The sequence below is a fragment of the Danio rerio genome, chromosome 15 (assembly GCF_052040795.2).
Source record: "Danio rerio strain M-AB ecotype USA chromosome 15, GRCz13ab, whole genome shotgun sequence".
Taxonomy (NCBI): Eukaryota; Metazoa; Chordata; class Actinopteri; order Cypriniformes; family Danionidae; genus Danio; species Danio rerio.
Window position 1 is genome coordinate 49707501 of NC_141035.1, and position 21930 is coordinate 49729430.

The 21930-nt window shown below is 36.3% G+C and overlaps 1 protein-coding gene across 2 annotated transcripts in view; it reads left to right on the top strand.

The window, feature by feature from the left end:
- The window catches only part of lrfn1 (leucine rich repeat and fibronectin type III domain containing 1), a gene marked incomplete at its 5' end in the record, with an annotated part of 339663 nt that overhangs the window by 286844 nt on the left and 30889 nt on the right, over positions 1-21930 (top strand). For both annotated transcript variants that reach the window (NM_200615.3, NM_001441793.2), the window contains 3 exon segments: positions 7929-8309; positions 11591-12111; positions 17826-18316. In NM_200615.3, the coding sequence (NP_956909.3) occupies positions 7949-8309; positions 11591-12111; positions 17826-18316 (1373 nt within the window).

Below are 21930 nucleotides of genomic sequence, written 5' to 3' on the forward strand. Positions count from 1 at the left end.
ATGTGCACGCATATTGGGCCGTCCATATTGTCGAACCTTGCTTTTAAGAAAACTACCATATAAAATCTTTTTCAACCAGCTAAAGTGGCTAGCAGGAAAGGCTGTCTAACCCGCCACAGCTGAAATCTTCCTGCATTTGGCTGGTGGCGAGTGTCAAAGTAAAGTCCTTTTCACTGTATATGTAATGACCATAGTGTGTAGCTTTATTTTACATTCCGAACGCAATCATCCTGATTATATCATTGATTCAAAATAAATAGTTTGTGTTTTGTTGCTTTCATAAAGAAGCCTTAAACTTAAAAAGCCACCTAGACTTTTTCACACTAGAGAGAGTATTTCATTCATTCCATTTCATACACATGATCTCATTTTATTATATCCTGATTCATAAAATCTCTCATACTAATTTGTCACAAAAGGGTGTATAAGAGACAGGGTACATTAAATAGATTAAATAAATAAATAAATAAATAAATAAATAAATAAATAAATAAATAAATAAATAAATAGTGTGAAATGACCTGTTTGTCCAGTTGAATTGGAAATGGTTGAAGAAAGACCAATGTAAAGTGTCATTAAGGTTGTCACACGTGTGTTTTGAAGATAAATCAGGGGTCTGTGCTTATTTCAAAAAGAACATTTTATGTCTTCTTTTATTATTTCTCTCCACCCTATGAGCACAAAGCCAAACCCCAGAACGGAGGATCAATAGGGCTAAATGTGGATGAGAAAGCAGCACATGGAGCCATCAGAGCACATCACAACCTGACGGATCAGATCACAGCCGCTTTAGTCCTCCCGCAGCTTTACTGACTCCATTTATTGGACAATTAAGCATCTCCTACCACGGTGTCATTTTCCGCAGCGTTACTTTTGGGTTTAAGATCGGTGCAGATCACACTTATATTCTCCAAAGAGCCATTATTACAACACAGGCTCATTGGAAATACATGCTTCAGTCTGTATATTTCTGAAACGGCAAAAAAGCCAAGTAAATGCATGTTTGACTGTGGTTTGTAGGTAAAATGAACACTATTTAAATAATAAAATAAACAATACTATTAAAAGTACATCCTCAATGCAATATATTTCTGAGATATTAACGCAGGGCAGGATTTATTTGATGCTCTATATAAAAACTATAGCTGCCACATCAGAAGATGAAATCAGCTGGAAAGGAAAGTCAGGTTACAAATCACGGCTGCATGAAAAACATATTCACCGCCTTTAGAAAGAAGTGATCCAGAGCAGTATTAAAGCAGTAATCCTCTGAGAGGCTGTAGTGCGGTCAGTGACCCTCAATCCTGCTATAGTTTATCAAGAGTTTTCCTGACCTCTCGCTCAAAAACAGCAGCCTTGATCTCTGAATATTCCACACAACACAGACCTTTCTTTCCTCATAATAATCCAACGCAGCCTCATTGAAAATATAAGCCTCGGCCTACATTCAGTTGAAGTTGTAGATATATTTTCCCCCAATTTCTGTTTAACAGGGCAGATTTTTTTTCAGCACATTTCTAATCATAATCGTTTTAATAACTCATTTCTGATTTAATAACTCATTTCTGATCAATTTTCTCTTTGCCATGATGACAGCACATAATATTTGACTAGATATTCTTCAGGACACTAGTATTCAGCTTAAAGTGACATTTAAAGTTTAAACTAGGTTAATAAGTGTGAAGTTAGGGTAGTTTGGCAAGTCATTGTAAAACAAGTGTGCCGCAAGCCTGCGTTTGAGTGAAGGTCTCGGCCGCTAGATCGCCCCCTGGGGGCTGGCTGCAGTACAAGTCATAAAGCCCGCCTCCTCCGTGTTAATGAAGGAGACTTGAGCCCAAATAAAAAAATTAACTACACTTGCAATAAACTGTCCCGAAATATGGTTCTGGTGGATTAAGGCACTGGTTATTGTGCTGAAATAGGTGCAGATCTTCATTTTTGTAAGCAGCTTGTTTTTAGCAGTAATTTAATGCTGGGCGTGTCATCGTGATTGACAGTTGTGATTGACAGTTTCTCAAAGCAGCGCGTCTGAGCTTCGGCAGGAGACTGAAGTGTTATTACTCGACTTCTGTGTTATTTTACCATGACAAAATGAGTTCAGCAGTAAACTATAGTTTCTGATATACATGATCCTGGTGGAACACTGTTTATTCGCTGAGGTCAGGGCTTTTTTCGGGCTTTATTAGTTTGCTGATACACGTACGCCTAGCCACCCAGATAGCAAAATACACTCGGGCCAGTTCCGGCTAGATTCCAGCCGGAGACTTACCCCTCAGAGCTCAGACTGACTACCTCTGCTGGACCTACTCCGGATGCCTGGACTCACTGCCCGAATCCAGCCCGAGTCAATCGAGCCAGATGCGATGGCCGAGCGAGCCGGCGCTGCCGCATGCGAGCCGGAATCAGCCCGCGACGCCGCGAGTAGGTTATGCGCCCGGAGCTGGCGCGATTGAATATATAAAACCCTCATATTTGTTAACGTTATTACATCCATTTGTGTTGATATGACAGCAAACGCATGCTGAGAAGTTCGGGGGGCGTGGTTGATTTTACATAAAGCGTTTGGTTGGAAGCTCGACTCCGCTCATTTTCGCGGCTCCTCCTCTGGCTCCATCAGACAGTCCTTCTGCGCATGTCAAGGCTCCAATTTCAGCAGTCTTTTGCGACAGTTTGTGCCCGTCAAGCAGGCGTTTTGCCCTCAAAGCGTTCAATGGGAAAAGAGGCTGTCGCGTCGTCCATATTTTTTACAGTCATTGTTGTAAAACAGTGGTTTGTTCTGTAGACTATTCAAACCTAATAGTGCTAAACAGAGGCGAATAATATTGACCTTTTAGGTAATATGGTTGATAACCACCAGATTGAATTAGTCGAAAGTTATAAGCACCTCGGTGCTATTATTGTTAATTAAAAATTTTAATAAAAATACTGAAGGGCTATGTAGGACAGGCCAAAAAAGACGTTATTAAATTAGCAAAGTTTAATATTTATGGTGGCATTTTATAAGGTCTTTATCCACTGAGTGGTACAGTACAGTGCAAGTCATTAAGGGTCACCTTTATCAGGCTTTTGTTTCCACTGCCAAAAGGGTACCAGTGCTGGTTTTGGTGGGCGTGGTGTACGACAGAAAGTAGAAGTCTGCATTCCCATGGCTGTACCATGGGACCCGACTAGATTTCTTGTGCCGCTGGAATAAATTTCCGAATAAAGCGCGGGGGTGGTCGCTAACTCTGGTGTAAATTGAACAGGAGCGGGCGGTCTAACAAAGTTGCTCCAGACTCCCGAGCGAGCGAGCACTCATATGTATGTGTGTGAATGAGAGAGCGTGATGCTTTGTTTAGCTTATTTGTTGGTGTCTATGTGTGTGTGTATCTGTGTGATTGAGAGCGAGACCTTCGTGCTGTCTATGTGTGTGTGTGTGTGTGTGTGTGAATGAGAGAGAGGGCTTCGTGCTGTCTATGTGTGTGTGTGTGAATGTGAGAGAGAGCTTCGTACTGTATATGTGTGTGTTTATACAGACAGCTTGTTGTTGTTGGGTGGTTTTTGCCCCACCCGACCCATCCACTCCCCCACCCCTCCCCCTTTTGGGAACGGGCGCAGCGGGTGGAAAATGGGTCGGGCAGTAAAGCTGAACGGGTCGCTCACATATCATATGAGAAGCACTTCTCAAAAACAGATGCTTAATACACATAAACACTGCATAAATGTTTATTACTAATCTTTCTATGAACAGGATTTTATTATACCTGCAGATCAATGACAGTGTGAAATAGCCTACTGTAACGTCTGCAGTTATATAAAATAAATAAATAAACATATAAACACATACAAACCCTTACAATCTCTGATATATTACCAATTACAGAAGAACTACAAACAACATACATTTAATCCTTATTTGGGTTCAAAAACAACACAAAATATAGCCCACAGTCAGTGTAATCCTCTCATCCGTGTGTGTAATCTTCAGCAGCACATGCAGCCTCTGTTAGAGAGCAATTCTGTCATCCAGAGTTCATAATAGTCCAAAAGGTGATGATAATAGTTAAACATGGCAGTTTGTTCATGTTTGCTGAAGAATCATTTGCCCCCTTATTTTTTTTTCTCTGCTTCTCTTCTGTTTTTTCATGCATCACTCTCACGTTTGTCCGTTTCTGAAAGGATCAGATGTCAGAAGCACTTCAATAATCACGCGCACATTATTATCATCAGCTCAAGAAGTTCCTCATTTCAAACATAGACGTGCGGCGAGCTCTCTGGAGAAAGCGAAACCGCTTTCTCTTTAGACAGCCTTGTAAACAACTACGAGGGTAGATGCTCTTGTTCATCATGTCGAAGACAAGGTTTGTTTAAGCTCGGGTTGACCATGACTTGCTATTATATGTATATATTATTATGATGTGTGTATTTAAAAATGGCAGTTCTTTTGTTTTCATTGTTTTCAAGCCAGGAGCTTGTTGCACGAGTGACTGATGCATCTCAGTAAACCATTAGCGTTCAGCTGCGCCTCTTGCTCCGCCTTTTGGTACCCTTGTGTTGTGCTAGTGGTCTCAAAAAGTGGTACGGTACCGCCATAAAAGTGTACTAAACCAAACCATACCACTCAGTGCAATTGGGCCAATAGAGAATTTATTTTAACCTTTTATTGATTTGTTGGTTTGCTTCTTTAAAGGTAAAACAGAAAAACTCGATGTCTAAGTACTCGGTGTCAAAGTGCCAGATCATCCTATTTGTATGAAAGCTGAATGTTAAAGAAAGCCCATCAGATTACATCTGATATATCCCATCCTCCTTTTGAATCATTTTAAATCCTTCCCTCTGGATCTCGGTATAGGGTCCTTTTTGCAAGGACCAACACATTTAAACTTTCATTTGTTTTCCTTGTGCATTCAATATGCTGAATTTTAACTGGAAGAATGAGTTGCTGTTTTTTAGTACTATTATTGTTGTTTAATGTTTGTCTTAAGTGTGTGGTATGTGTTGTAGAACTATTTCACTGCAGAACAAATGGCCCAAAAGGGACAATACAGTTTGCAGTAACTGTAAAATGGGATAGAATAAACTGCTTTTTTTCTAGCCGTAATAAAACAAATAAGACTTTCTCCAGAAGAAAAAATATTATGGGAAATACTGTGAAAAATTCCTGAATTTCTTCAACATCATTTGAGAGATATCTGACCAAGGAAAGACAATTCACAGGAGGGAGAATAATTTTGACTTTAACTGTGCGTGCGTGCGTGCGTGCGTGTGTGTGTGTGTGTGTGTGTGTGTGTGTGTGTGTGTGTGTTTTGACGCATACATGTATCTGTGCTATTCAGAAACAATGCTGAAATATCAACCATTAACGAATGCCCTAAAAGTGTGTGGCTACAACACAAAGTTGGTGGCTTTAATTTACGGTAGCCTAGGGCACGTTCATAAACTGTGTGTGAGGGGACTACAAATAGCCGGACTCAGTAAAAAAGACTCTAAACAAATTGCAAAGTATTGTTCTGTATCTGCAATAATAGGCAGTCTTCATGTGTGGAGAAGACGATGCCATCGCTATCATTAATACATTTACTTAATACTACGCGCAGAACGGATTGAGTGTTTAATAGTGCCACGCAAAAAGATCATCAATGGTTGTATGCTGCTTGTACTGTGAAACATCATGGGCTTCTTACGATTATTTGGATGCTGTGTTGCTTTAATTAGCAATAGTCATTCCAAATAAAATGAATCAAGTGTGTGTGTGTGTGTGTGTGTGTGTGTGTGTGTGTGTGTGTGTGTGTGTGTGTGTGTGTGTGTGTGTGTGTGTATTAGGGATGCTACAATACAGTTAGCCCACGGTTCAATACATACTTTGGTTTTTTAACACGGTTTTCGGTTCGGTTCTCATGGCTTGACATGTTTTTTTTTTATTCTATAGGCAATAGGAACAGTAAGAGGTTAAGGAGAATAAAATAAAAACGATTTATTGCAATACTCATTTTGTTTTACTTAAAAGCCAAGAAAAGTACTCTAGTTCCTAGTGTACTGTATAAAAAAATGAACACTGAAATCTCACAGCTGCTGGTAGGCCATGTACAAACTGGGGAACACATGAAATCCTCCACTCTGAAAATAAACACACATGTGGAGGTAATAAAGATAAATTGACCATTTCGAATAAACATATTTGTACTTCAGTAAACATAAATAAACCATTTTTATTATCTCTGTGCTGAATAAATGTGAGACTGTAGTCTGTAACGCGGATCGAGTGCTTTTATAAGATGACAAACGCCCACATCTCCAATCACCGAAAACGGATGCAAATCTTCAGCAGTAAACACCCGCACTGCCTTTGTTATTTTGTGTCTCTCAGAACCAGTTGGGTTTGTTTGCTGGAAAGATTCAGCGAGGGATTGTTGCTATTTGGAGGACTTTATACTCTGCTGTCCTGCCTTCAGACAGTGATATTGCTGGGAGATGGCGCTGCAGATGTGCAGTCATGGTTATACGTTTAAATCAATGCTTGCACACACTTGTTTTTTGTTCACCGTTTTTTCTTTTATTGGCATTATACTTACTGGCAAATCGAAATGTCCTCACACTGCAGATTTGAAAGACATCGGTGCTTCCCTTACTGTTGCCTCACTTCGCCGGCGCTTCCTGGTACTGTTGCCTCGGCTTCACTTCACCGCCGCTCGCCATGTTAAAGTGTGGAATGATGGTCAAGCGCCCCCTAACTTTAGAGCATAGTGATTGGATATTTATTCACGGGGAGGAGTTTCCTCAGCTCATGGACTTACAGGCACACGCAGTCAATTCGGGGGAATATAAAATGCACATAAATTATTTAAATGCAAAACCGAGAAAACCGCAATTCACATGCGCAAAAAGGGAGTCCAGCCAAAACCAACTATATCCAGCTTAAACCAGGCTGGTCAAGCTGGTTTTAGCTGGATTTGGCTAGTCATTTTCCAGCCTGACCAGCTAAGACCAGGCTGGAAATGGCTGGAAACCAGCCTGAAAATGGCCAAAACCCCTCTAAAACCAGGCTGGTCAACCAGCTAAAACCAGCCAACCAACCTAGGTTGGTTTAAGCTGGATTTTTCAGCAGGGTTCATTTATTCATTCATTTACTTAGTTAGTCAGTAAGTTAGTTAGTTAGTTAGTTAGTTAGTTAGTTAGTTAGTTAGTTAGTTAGTTAGTTAGTTAGTTAGTTAGTTAGTTAGTTAGTCAGTTAGTTAGTGTTAGTTAGTCAGTTAGTTAGTTAGTCAGTTAGTTAGTTAGTTAGTCAGTTAGTTAGTTAGTTAGTTAGTCAGTTAGTTAGTTAGTTAGTTAGTCAGTTAGTTAGTTAGTTAGTTAGTCAGTTAGTTAGTTAGTTAGTTAGTCAGTTAGTTAGTCAGTTAGTTAGTCAGTTAGTTAGTCATTTAGTTAGTTAGTCAGTTAGTTAGTTAGTTAGTTAGTTGGTTAGTCAGTTAGTTAGTTAGTCAGTTAGTTAGTTAGTTAGTTAGTCAGTTAGTCAGTTAGTTAGTCATTTAGTTAGTTAGTCAGTTAGTTAGTTAGTTAGTTAGTTAGTCATTTAGTTAGTTAGTCAGTTAGTTAGTAAGTTAGTTAGTTAGTTAGTCAGTTAGTTAGTCAGTTAGTTAGTTAGTCAGTTAGTTAGTCAGTTAGTTAGTTAGTTAGTTAGTTAGTCAGTTAGTTAGTCAGTTAGTTAGTTAGTTAGTTAGTCAGTTAGTTAGTTAGTCAGTTAGTCAGTTAGTTAGTCAGTTGGTTAGTTAGTCAGTTAGTTAGTTAGTTAGTCAGTTAGTTAGTCAGTTAGTTAGTTAGTTAGTTAGTTAGTTAGTTAGTTAGTTAGTTAGCTAGTTAGCAAAAGTAAAATTGGTTATGTAAGGTATTTTATGTTAAATATGTGAAGCTGGAATCCTGACATCTCGGTGTGTGTGTGTGTGTGTTTTCAGGTGCCGGTAGCTGATTGGTCATGGAGAGGCTGGTGTTTTGTGTGCTGGTGTTTGGTGCGCTGGCGAAGGCTCAGCTCTGTCCAGGCCGCTGCATCTGTCAGACCATCTCCCCCACACTCACCCTCCTGTGCGCCAAAACCGGCCTGCTGTTCGTGCCGCCCACCGTCGACCGCAAAACCGTGGAGTTGCGGCTCACAGACAACTTCATCACGGCCGTGCGCAGGAAAGACTTTCTGAACATGACCAGTTTAGTGCATCTGACGCTCTCCAGAAACACCATCAGCCAGATCGCGCCGCACGCTTTCATGGGCCTCAAATCCCTGCGCGCTTTGCACATGGACGGGAACCGCCTCAGCGTCATCAACAGCGACCAACTCAAAGGTTCGTTCTCTTGTTTTTTCTCTCCCTTTTAATTATTTTTAAAATTAGTTCTAATGCTTATGTTTTGGAAACAGCATGGTGGCTCAGTGGATAGCACTGTCGCCTCATGGCAAGAAGGTTGCTGGTTCGAGTCCCGCCTGGGTCAGGTGGCATTTTTGTGTGGAGTTTGCATGTTCTCCCCGTGTTGGCGTGGGTTTCCTCCAGGTGCTCCGGTTTCCCACACAAGTCCAAACACTTGGGGTATAGGTGAATTAAATTAACTAAATTAGCTGTAGTGTATGAGTGTGTATGGGTCTATCCCAGTACTGGCTTGCAGCTGGAAGGGCATCCACTACGTAAAACATATGCCGGATAAGTTGCCGATTCATTCCGCCGTTTCATCCCCTGATGAATAAAGGGACTAAGCTGAAAGAAAATGAATTAATGAATGAATGCTTATGTTCAGCTACCCGGCAGGCACAAGACATCAGCATGACGTCAGATTGACGTTGTACCCCAACATCATGGGGACGTTGCATTTTGTTTGGAAATAAAAATCGGGTTGACGTCAGAACTCAACGTCAGACTGATGTCGATGTCCATAGTCCAACCTAAAATTAAAATATCAAGGTCAAATGAGGTTAAAGCTTGACGTTGTGTGGATGTTATCAATATGATGTCTATCAGACGTTGGATTTTGTTTGTCATACATGATGAATAAGTGTCAGTATTTGAAGCTAATTTTCCAACACAACCTAAAATCAACCAGATATCAACGTCATTTGACGTCATTGTTGGATGTCAAGGTAGCATTGTCTTTTGACGCTGGCTAGACATTGAATTGTGGTCACCTGACATCACAACCTAAATCTAACCTAATATTAATGTCTTATGACGTGTGCCTGATGTGTAGTTTTAGCCATTTTGTTACGGGCTTTTGTGTTTACTTAAATTAAAATAATTATATATTTTTATTTATTCTTATTTATATTTGGCAGTTTTGGTTTATTTTGTTCCAATCGTTTTATTTTTAGCTTTTAAATGCTACAAAATGCTATTGCAGTTTAATTTTAAATTCCTTTTTAATGTTCGTTACGCACCGTCTAGGGATGGTGCACAACATGAAAGACAGGACAACGGAAATAAAGTACAAGATTTATTGGAGTTTGAAGGTCAAATAACTGACAAGGCCAAAATAACATCCAAAAATTCCTTTATGTTAAATCTCTTACTTACCTGATCGCAAAGAAAAGAAAGGAAAATTCACTACCCTAACTATCTAACACAAAAACAGAGGTCAAAAGGTTTTACAAATAAAGTTGCGTTAAACTCCTTACTATCCCTATATATATATATATATATATATATATACGTATATATATATATATATATATATATATATATATATATATATATATATATATATATATATATGTATATATATATATATATATATATATATATATATATATATATATATATATATATATATATATATGTATATGTATATATGTATATGTATATATATATATATATATATATATATATATATATATATATATATATATATATATATATATATGTATATATATATATATGTATATATATATATATATATATATATATATATATATATATATATATATATATATATATATATATATATATATGTATATATATATGTATGTGTGTGTGTGTGTGTGTGTGTGTGTGTATATATATATATATATATATATATATATATATATATATATATATATATATATATATATATATATATATATATATATATATATATATATATATATATATATAATATTTACAAAACAGGCAACCATATTTAAAGGACAATCCAAAAATCAATGTCAGCAGGCAACAGATTAAACAAGCCAGTGGAACAAAGTATCATAAACAAAACAAACAATAAAAGTTCTCTCAAATCTCGACAGAATCTCAGTAGTCACACAAAACAAACAGTACTCACAAATCTCAATATTCACATTCTTAACACATTCAAAAACTCTGCACTATACCACGAACAAAAGTTTCAACAAGCGTTTTTAACAAAAAGTTTCAACAAAAGGAAGTTGTGTCATGGCTTTTTAAAACACTGTAGGCCAATCAAGGAACAGCAAGCTGGAAGTGACCAATTAGATGTGTTCTAAGCAAAACAGAAAAACAGATGAGACAAGAAAAACATAGGGTTTTTAAGGGTTAAGGAACTGCCCTAATCCTTTATGGCATAGATTCGTAGTTACTGTTGCCTTTCTATCAGCTGGAACCAGTCTGGCCATTCTCCTCTGACCTCTGCCATTAACAAGGCATTTGCGCCCACAGAACTGCCATACTGGATATCCTTTTTTTCAGATCTTTCTCTGTAAAACCTAGAGATGGTTGTGCGGGAAAATTCCAGTAGATCAACAGTTTCTGAAATTCTCAGACCAGCCCGCCTAACACAAACAACCATGCCACGTTTAAAGTCACTTAAATCCCCTTTCTTCCCCATTCTAATGCTCAGTTTGAACTGCAGCAGATCGTCTTGACCATGTCTACAGGCCTGAATGCATTGAGCTGCTGCCATGTGATTGGCTGATTAGAACTTAGCGTTAACGAGCAGTTAGACAAGTGTACCTAATAAAGTGGTGGGTGTGTATAATTTTTGTTTTTGTTTTTTATTAAAAAATGGTCTTTATTCTAATTTTATTAATATTTATTTGCATTTTTCTTTTGTAGTTTTGCTTTTCCAATTCATGATTTATTTTAGTGTTTGCTTCTGTTTCTTAGAAACCAATCTAATTTCTATAATTTGATTCAGTTTTTACTGTATATTTGTTTCTGTTTCAGTTTTGATTTAATTTTTGTAAAATTAACTATATGAAAGTATTCAAATATGGGCATTTATTTATTTATTTATTTATTTATTTATTTATTTATTTATTTATATTTTTAGTAGTAGTAGTAATAGTAGTATAAATTAATAAAGTAGAAATCATTTCTTTTATTTTCACTTTAATTTTAGTGAATGTTTCATTTTCAAGTCGATTATTATAATAATTTTTCATGAAAATGTATTTATTTTTGTTAGTGTCAGTTTTTATACATTATTTTATTTATGTATATGCATGTATGTGCTGGTTGTTTGTTTGTTTATTCATTTGTTTTTATCTTTATTACTTTTGTTAATATTCTAACTTTACAAAAAAGTTTTTTTTTTACTTTAATTTTGTGCACTTTTTATTTAATTTATTTCCAGTCGATCATTATAATGCTAATTTTCAAACGTTATCTTCTTTCCAATAAAGGCCTGATGAACCTCAGACACCTGATTTTAGGAAACAACCAGATCCACCACATTGAAGAGTCCTCCTTTGACGAGTTCGTCGCCACCATCGAGGATCTGGATTTATCCTACAACAACCTGCGGACTTTACCGTGGGAAGCCATCGCTCGAATGACTAACATAAACACGCTGACCTTGGACCACAACCTGATCGACCACATCGGTGTGGGCACGTTCACGCTGCTCACCAAACTGGTGCGTCTGGACATGACCTCCAACAGGCTGCAGACTCTCCCTCCGGACACGCTTTTCCAGCACGCGCAGGTTCTGTCCGAGCCCAAGACTTCCAGCTCGTCCAGGCTGACGGTCAGCTTCGGAGGAAACCCTCTGCACTGTAACTGCGAGCTGCTGTGGCTGAGACGGCTGACCCGAGAGGATGATCTGGAGACTTGTGCTTCTCCTGAACACCTGATGGACAAATACTTCTGGTCCATTCAGGAGGAGGAGTTCATCTGTGAGCCGCCGCTCATCACCAAACACCAGGTCAGAACACTGATATTCAGTTCTGAATAGTAGGGATGTAACAATTCACTGAATACTATAACATCTCAAATTTCTTCACCTCTAGATTCGATGATGTCATTATTAAAAGCATTCTGGATACGAGCCCGTTCTGAATATCAATGATGTAACGATTTCCTGAATACAACAGCAGGAGTGTAATGATTCTCTTAACTCTTGATTTGATGATGTCATCTTTAGAATCATTCTATATAGATAAGTGATTAGAGCCAGTTCAAACAGCAGGAATGTAACAATTTGCTGTGTCCGATTCATTCAACTCTTAATCCGATGATGTCATCTTCGGAAGAATTCTGGATTAGAACCAGCTCTGTATAGCAGGATTGAATCAATTTATTCAACTCATGATTATCTGAACTCACGATTCATTGATGTCATTATTATGCTGGTGTTTACTCGCTTCATTCTCGGGTCAAATTCGCTTCATTTGCACGTCAAATTCACTTCACAATAGAAGTGGATTCACATCACGGGCATGGATTCTGTCTGTCCAGTGTGTCTAGCTATGTTGCTAAATGGCTTACATGGATTTTATTGAGACAGTAGCTGTGCTTTGTGCTTTAGGAAGGCTGAAAAACAGCGTAGATTTGTTCGGCGCCATGTCTGAGTCCATTAGATCCTTTCAGAGGTTCACCGAGCTCTGTGAGTTCAACAATTCATACAGAAATTATACCTGGATGATGGAGGCTTTCAGTGGTAACTCAATTCGTTGATGTCATCATTAAAGCATTCTGGATTAGAACCTGTTCTGAATAGCAGGAATATAATGATTCAATGTGTCCGATTCAGTCAACTCACGATATAATCACAATTCCATTAACTTAACTCTCGATTTGATGATGTCATCATTAAAGCATTCTGGATTAGAACCAGTTCTGAATAGCTGGAACGTGACGATTAACTATCCAATTCGATCAACTCACAATTCTACTACAATTCAATTTACTTAACTCTTGATTCGATGCTGTCATCTTTTTATAAGCATTCTAGATTAGAACCCATTCTGAATAGCAAGAATGTAACGATTCACTCAACTTTCGATTTGATGATGTCACCTTTATAATCATTCTATATAGATGAATAATTACAACCAGTTCTGAATTGCAGGAATGTATCAGTTCACTCAACTTAAAATGATCTAAACTCATGATTCGTTGATGTCATCATTATGCTGGTGTTTACACCTGACCTGGCATGTAAATAGACACGTGAACATTTTGAGTTTGCTCGCTTCATTTGTACATCAAATTCACTTCACAATAGAAGTGGATTCACATCACAGGCATGGATTGTCTGTCCGGTGTCTCTAGCTATGTTGCTAAACGGCTAACATGGATTTTATTGAGAAAGTAGCTGTGCTTTGTGCTTTAGGAAGGCTGAAAAACAGCGTAGATTTGTTTGGCGCCATGTCTGAGTCCATTAGATCCTTTCAGAGGTTCACCCAGCTCTGTGAGTTCAACAATTCATACAGAAATTATACCTGGATGATGGAGGCTTTCAGTGGTAACTCAGACTGAGATGAGCCCAGTTTCATGAACTGTTGTCAAGTGTCGACAAGAGACACCAACAACAGGCACTGCATCATCATCACTCCCCTACAAGAGCAAGCTCCTAGTTAACGCATCGCAAATGTCAGCTGAAGTTCAGATTTTCCAACTCAAGTCATACAAGCAAAATGCTCAACTCAGCTGCTTCATTTGCTTGAATCACGTCATTCACGCCACCTCAATTTGATTCACTCAACTCTTGATTCAAAGATGTCAACTTTCATAATAACCCATTCTGAATAACAGGAATATAATGAGTTGATTAGCATTTAACCAATGGTTAGAAACAGTTCTGAATAGTAGGAATGTAATGATTCACTCAACTCTCAATTCGATAATGTCATCATTAAAGCATTCTGGATTAGAACCTGTTCTGAATAGCAGGAATATAATGATTCAATGTGTCCAATTCAGTCAACTCACGATTTAATCACAATTCCATTAACTTAACTCTCGATTCGATGATGTCATCATTAAAGCATTCTGGATTAGAACCAGTTCTGAATAGCTGGAACGTGACGATTCACTATCCAATTCCATCAACTCAATTCAACTACAATTCAATTCACTTAACTCTTGATTCGATGATGTCATCTTTTTATAAGCATTCTAGATTAGAACCCATTCTGAATAGCAAGAATGTAACGACTCACTCAACTTTCGATTTGATGATGTCATCTTCAGAATCATTCTATATAGATGAATAATTACAACCAGTTTTGACTTGCAGGAATGTATCAGTTCACTCAACTTAAAATGATCTAAACTCCCGATTTGTTGATGTCATCATTATGCTGGTGTTTACACCTGACCTGGCATGTAAATAGACACGTGAACATTTTGAGTTTGCTCGCTTCATTTGTACATCAAATTCACTTCACAATAGAAGTGGATTCACATCACAGGCATGGATTCTGTCTGTCCGGTGTCTCTAGCTATGTTGCTAAATGGCTAACATGGATTTTATTGAGACAGTAGCTGTGCTTTGTGCTTTTGGAATGCTGAAAAACAGCGTAGATTTGTTCGGCGCCATGTCTGAGTCCATTAGATCCTTTCAGAGGTTCACCCAGCTCTGTGAGTTCAACAACTCCTACAGAAATTATACCTGGATGATGGAGGCTTTCAGTGGTAATTCAGACTGAGATGAGCCCAGTTTCATGAACTGTTGTCAAGTGTTGACAAGAGACACCAACAACAGGCACTGCATCATCATCACTCCCCTACAAGAGCAAGCTCCTGGTTAACGCACCGCAAATGTCAGCTGAAGTTCAGATTTTCCAACTCAAGTCATACAAGCAAAATGCTCAACTCAGATGCTTCATTTGCTTGAATCACGTCATTCACTATGAAGATGAAGATGTCATCTTTCATAATAACCCATTCTGAATAACAGGAATATAATGAGTTGATTAGCATTTAACCAATGGTTAGAAACAGTTCTGAATAGTAGGAATGTAATGATTCACTCAACTCTCAATTCGATAATGTCATCATTAAAGCATTCTGGATTAGAACCTGTTCTGAATAGCAGGAATATAATGATTCAATGTGTCCGATTCAGTCAACTCACGATTTAATCACAATTCCATTAACTTAACTCTCGATTCGATGATGTCATCATTAAAGCATTCTGGATTAGAACCAGTTCTTAATAGCTAAAAAGTGACGATTCACTGTCCATTTCCATCAACTCACAATTCAACTACAATTCAATTCACTTAACTCTTGATTTGATGATGTCATCAATTAAGCATTCTAGATTAGAACCCATTCTGAATAGCAAGAATGTAACGATTCACTCAACTTTCGATTTGATGATGTCATCTTTAGAATCATTCCATATAGATGAGTAATTACAACCAGCTCTAAATGCAGGAATGTATCAGTTCACTCAACTTAAAATGATCAAAACTCATGATTCATTGATGTCATCATTATGCTGGTGTCACACCAGACATGGAATGTCTATAGACACGTGAACATTTTGAGATTACTCGCTTCATTTGCACGTCAAATTCACTTCACAATAGATGTGGATTCACATCATGGGCATGGATTCTGTCTGCCCGGTGTCTCTAGCTATGTTGCTAAATGGCAACATAACTTATTCCTCATAAAAGAATAAAGTTACGTTAAAAGTCACTACAAAGTGACTTCTGGCCTTGCTCCTTCTTATCTGCTCTCGCTTCTGCAGATGTATGTGCCCTCCAGAAACTTGCGTTCTGTGAATGAACGTCGCCTCGTGGTTCCATCCCAAAGGGGGAAGAAATCACTTTCGCGAACGCTCACGCTCAATCTGCCCAGTTGGTGGAATGAACTCCCTAACTGCATCAGAACAGCAGAGTCACTCGCTACTTTCAAGAAACGACTAAAAACTCAACTATTTAGTCTCCACTACACTTCCTAATCTGTAATTGCCTCTCTGAATATCACACTAACTGAACAAAAAAAAAATAATAATAATAATTAATACTAATACTACTAATACTTCCCTTCTTAGACTTTACAGACCTGAAACTTGCTTATAGCACTTATTCATTGTTGCTCTTGGTTGTGTAAATTGCTTCCTTGTCCTCATTTGTAAGTCGCTTTGGATAAAAGCGTCTGCTAAATGACTAAATGTAAATGTAAAACCAAGCTCACCATTGTTTTTCTTGTGAAATTACCAATAAGTTTGATGTGTCACATGACCCTCTTCCTATTTAAAAAAATAAAAGTTGGATCCAAGATGGCCGACTTCAAAATGGCCACAATAGCCACCACCCATCTTGAAAAGTTTGCCCTATCACATATACTAATGTGCCACAAACAGGACATTAATATCACCAACCATTCCCATTTTATTAGGTGGCCCACCCTGTACTGTAGAACTTTGCAAGCTCAAACTGCAAGTGTGTCCACAGCTTTAACTAACTCTTGATTTGATGATGTAATCTTTAGAAGAATTCTGGTTTACAGCCTGTTCTAAATTGAAGGAAAGTAACGATTCGCTCAACACTCTTTATTCGATTATGCCATCATTGGAAGCATTCTGGATTAGAGCCTTTACTAAAGCCCCTTTTCACACATACAGACCTTTACGGAAAATTACCGGCAATTTTCCGGAAAGGTTGTATGTGTGAACAGGCCCTTTTTGAAAATACCGGTAAATTCGTTCTGGCTATTTTCCGGAAAGAGAAGTTGTAACATTACCGGTAATTTGCCGGAATGCTGCGCTGTGTGAATGCAGAAGGAAGATTGCCGGAAAGAGCGCGTCTACGTCTAGAACGTGCTGACGTGAGACACCTGCTTTAGCCAATCAGAACAGTCAGACGCATTCACGTCCGCGCGGTTTATGAAAATAAAAACCTTTGAATATTTTTCCAGACACCTTTAGCTGCTAGATGTTAGTCAGATAACGTTTCTATGTTCCTTCTTAATGCTGTGTAAATAATTATTGATAAAATCTTTATGATAATCCGTTGTTTGTTTACCTTCAAGCTTTGCGTGTGCCCGTGAGCGCCCATAGCGCCAGCACACACACATATCATGAACATCTCGACATGCGAAAGTGTTCCTCTGTATGTTTTCATTGGAGTTGTACTCAATACTGATCCATCCAAAGAGTTTGTGATGTAGTCAAATGTTTACAAACACAAGCGCAGCCGTTTAGAGCTCATTTCTGGTTAATGATGTCAGAATTTACCGGCATTTTGCGATGGATGTGTGAATGCTCTTTTCCGGAAAAATTCCGTAACTTCCTCGCCTGTGTGAACAGCGCTTTTTTGAATTAAACGGTAAAGTCGTACTGGAAATTTTCCGAATATTTACCGGTATCACTGTGTGAAAGGGGCTTATGTGACCGTTAGAAAATTACATTCTATGTAGTATGCATGCGAGTAGTATAAGGACATTTAAACCTACTACATACTACTACTTGTATCGGTTCTTTCTACTACTACCTGCATTGCTTTACTCTCATTCATGAATTCTCTTGTGTGGCATCATGGTATGGTTCTTGCTGGAACTAATAGGTCATCCAGGTACTTCTCAGGAAACTCTCTTGTAGCTCTTTCCCTCACACACACACTGTCAAAGTTTCCAGTTCTTCAGTTTGAGCATGCATTAAAGCTGATGTTCTCACCACAGGTCACCAAGCCGTATGTGATGGAGGGTCAGGGCGTGACGCTGAAGTGTAAAGCCATGGGTGACCCTGATCCCGCAATCCACTGGCGCTTCCCGGACGGCAAACTGGTGCACAACAACTCCCGCACCATTTTATACGACAACGGCACGCTGGACATCCTGATCACCACACTGAAGGACAGCGGTGCCTTTAACTGTGTGGCGTCTAATGCTGCGGGCATCGCCACCGCTGCCGTACATGTACACATGATCCCGCTGCCCCTGCTGGTCAACAACACAGGCCACATGCGGGAGGCTGACCCAGGACTCTCCGACATCAGCACCTCCTCCAGGTCCAGCAGCAACGACAGCAAAACACACAGCAAGAGGGTCCTGGTGGAGAATCTGACCGCTCACTCCGCCGTCATACACTGGCCCTCAGAGAGACACATTCCTGGCATCCGCATGTACCAGATCCAGTACAACAGCACTGTTGATGATACACTCGTCTACAGGTACTACACACACACACACACACACACACACACACACACACACACACACACACACACACACACAGAGGAGTATCCAAAATTGCAGTATCTAAATTGAGAAATATGCCTTTAGTAAAAATAATAATAGTAATCTTAATAATAATAATAATAATAATAATAATATAAATAATAATAATGATGATGATGATGATAATAATGATGATGATGATGATGATAATAATAATAACATTAATAATATAATAATAATAATAATAATAATAATAATATAAATAATAATGTTGATGATGATGATAATAATAATAATAATAAATATAATAATAATAATGATGATGATGATGATAATAATAACATTAATAATATAATAATAATAAAAATAATACTAATAATACTACTACTAATAATAATAATAATAATGATGATGATGATGATAATGATAATAATAATAATAATAATAATAATAATAATAATAATAACATTAATAATATAATAATAATAATATAAAATAATAATGATAATAATAAAAATAATAAATATATTATTAATAAATAATAATAATAATAATAAATATAATAATAATAATAATAATAATAATAATATAAAATATTATTAATAATAATAATAATAATAACTATAGTAAATATAAGTATAATAATAATAATAATTATTATTATTATTATTATTAACAACAACAACAGCAATAATAATAATAATAACATTAATATAATAATAATAATAATAAAAAATAATAATAATGATAATAATAAAAATAATAAATATATCACTAATAAATAATAATAATAATAATAATAATAATAAATATAATAATAATAATAATAATAATAATAATAATAATAACTATAGTAAATATAAATATAGTAATAATAATAATAATAATAATAATTATTATTATTATTATTATTATTATTATTATTATTATTAACAACAACAACAGCAATAATAATAATAATAATAATAATTATTATTATTATTATTATTATTATTAGTAGTATTATTATTAATATTATCAGTGTTGTTGTTGTTGTTGTTATAATAATAATAATAATAATAATAATAATAATAATAATAATAATAATAATAATAATAATAATAATAATAAATAATAATAATTAATAATAATAAATGTATTATTCTAAGTATTAATAAATACTAATTAATATAAAATATAAATTGGGCTTGATGCATTATTAAAAAATATTCTATGCTCCAAGTGGTGTTGTGGTCACAATGCCATTGAATTTGTATACAATAATGCACATTTGTGGTGGCAAACCGGAGTGTGCTTTCAAATAATTTCAGTTCAAGTTTATTCGTATAGCGCTTTTTATAATAATTATCGTTCCAAAGCAGCTTAAAATACAAAGGGGCATCTTATTACATTACAGTCAAAATCAGTAAAGTGGTGGTGCTGAGTATAGGGTGGACAGTAGACAGTTAACCTCTACACTATAAAAAAAAACAAAAAACAAAAAACGATTACTGCTGCTTGTTCAAACTACCTGTTTAAAATGAGCTGAAACAACACAATTCTTGTCATTTTTTATTTTTTTATTTTTGGCTAATTTATTTGTTTTATGTTCAGTCCACTTAAATTTGTAATCCATTAAGTCAACTTAAGTGTTTTGTGTTGGAACAACATGAAGGAATTGTGTTGGTCCAACTACTTGTGTAGTTCCCAGCATGCTTTGCATAGGATTGAATTAAGAGAGGGAAATGTTGACAATAAAAGTAATCTTAGGTGTTTAAAGTTAACAGAAAGACTTGATAGAGTTTAATCTTCACTTTAGTTTGAGGATTTAGAAGAGTTTCATGGAATGTTTTGAGTCTACCGATCTTGCAGAAGCTCCCATGCTGTGTGTGTTGGCATCTTAATTAGCAAAAATGCAAAAGTGCGAGTGTGAAAGCACCCTAAGATGCAATTGTATTTCATAATAATCCAACAGACTGCAGTTATGACTGTTGTATATGTTGACTGTTGTATATGTTGACAACTGAAATGATTCAGCATTGTGATATGGAACTGTCGCCCATTTTATTTTCAATTAGTACCACTAAGTTAAAATGTGATTATGCTCAGAGTCCAGTATCAGTGCACTGAATCAGCCTCAAAGGTCTTCGATAGACTGAAGGATGACATGAGAGCGCTGCAGATTTACATAATAACAGGTTGTTTAAAGATCAGCTGAATTATTGATAGCCCTGAAGACTTCAGAGTACAGAGGTAAAGGTCAGACGCTGAACAGGTTATAAAGGCAGATGATGGTGATAGTGAAGGATAGATGAACGTGTGTGAGATGTACAGTAGAGAAGTGTTCAATGTCTCTGTGATGGAGTTTAAAGCCTGCGCCGGCGAACAGTAAAACACTGCTGACATTTATTACCCTCACTGCAGGAACAAGTGCATTACTGCAGAAAGATCTGGAAGAATAGGCATCTGCTGCGCTTTTGAACACAACACCTTAAAGGGACAGTTCGCTTAAAATTGACTCAACATATGTTTGCAACTCTTCTGCCACATTTGCTTGTTTTATTTATTTTTTTATAGTTAGTGACATCCATAGTAGGAAAAAAGCATGCTATGAAAGTTTTTTGCTCTCTGTGTTCAACAAAATAAAGAAAGTTGAGAGTGTAATAGGTGAAGGATGATTAAACAATGACAGTATTTCTATTTTTGGGGTGAACTGTATCTTTAAACACACCAGAGTTTAGAAGATTACTTATAAATTGTGATAAATTACTGATTACAAATTACATGACAGCATTGCCAGCCAGTTATATAATCTTTTATAATAATTAAAAAACAAATAAATAAAAATAATTAAATTTAATTAATTAAATGAATTAATTAATTTATTTATTTATTTAATTAAAGCAAATAATAATAATAATAATAATAATAATAATAAATATAATAATAATATAATAATAATAAATAAATATAATAATGATAATACAAAATTATAAAAAAATAATAATAATAATTATTGTTATTATTATTATTATCAGCATTGCTGTTATTATTATAAATATAATAATAATAATTAATATTAATAATTGATAAGTAATAATTTATTTATTTATTTATTTAATGCAAATAATAATAATAATAATAATAAAAAAAATTAAAACTAAACTTGCGTCTAGTATTTTGTCCACCAAAAATAGATAAAATAAAATCAACAATTAAACAAGCAAACGTGGCAGCAGAGTAGAGTAGATTACTTTTGAATTGTAATCAGTAACTAATTACAGATTACATGACAGCATTTTAAGTCAGTTGTCATAGCAGTAGTTTATTATTTATTAATTATCAATTATTACAATTGCAGTTTGCTCTTATTATAGGTACTTGATTTTTGGAATCTGATTACGTAATGCAAATTACATGTAATCCATTCAACACAGGCTCATTCTGAAAACACACCCCCGTATACAATTCTGGAGAGCGCAAATTATGCTGCCAGGGGTACATATGGCTGCATTTGATCTTTAAAACGAACCCTACAGTGTGGACATCGGCACTGGCTTTTGTATTTTTTTGCACTACCAACTAGAGGTCTGTGTGGGACTGTTGTTTAGTCCCCTTCCCACCTTCT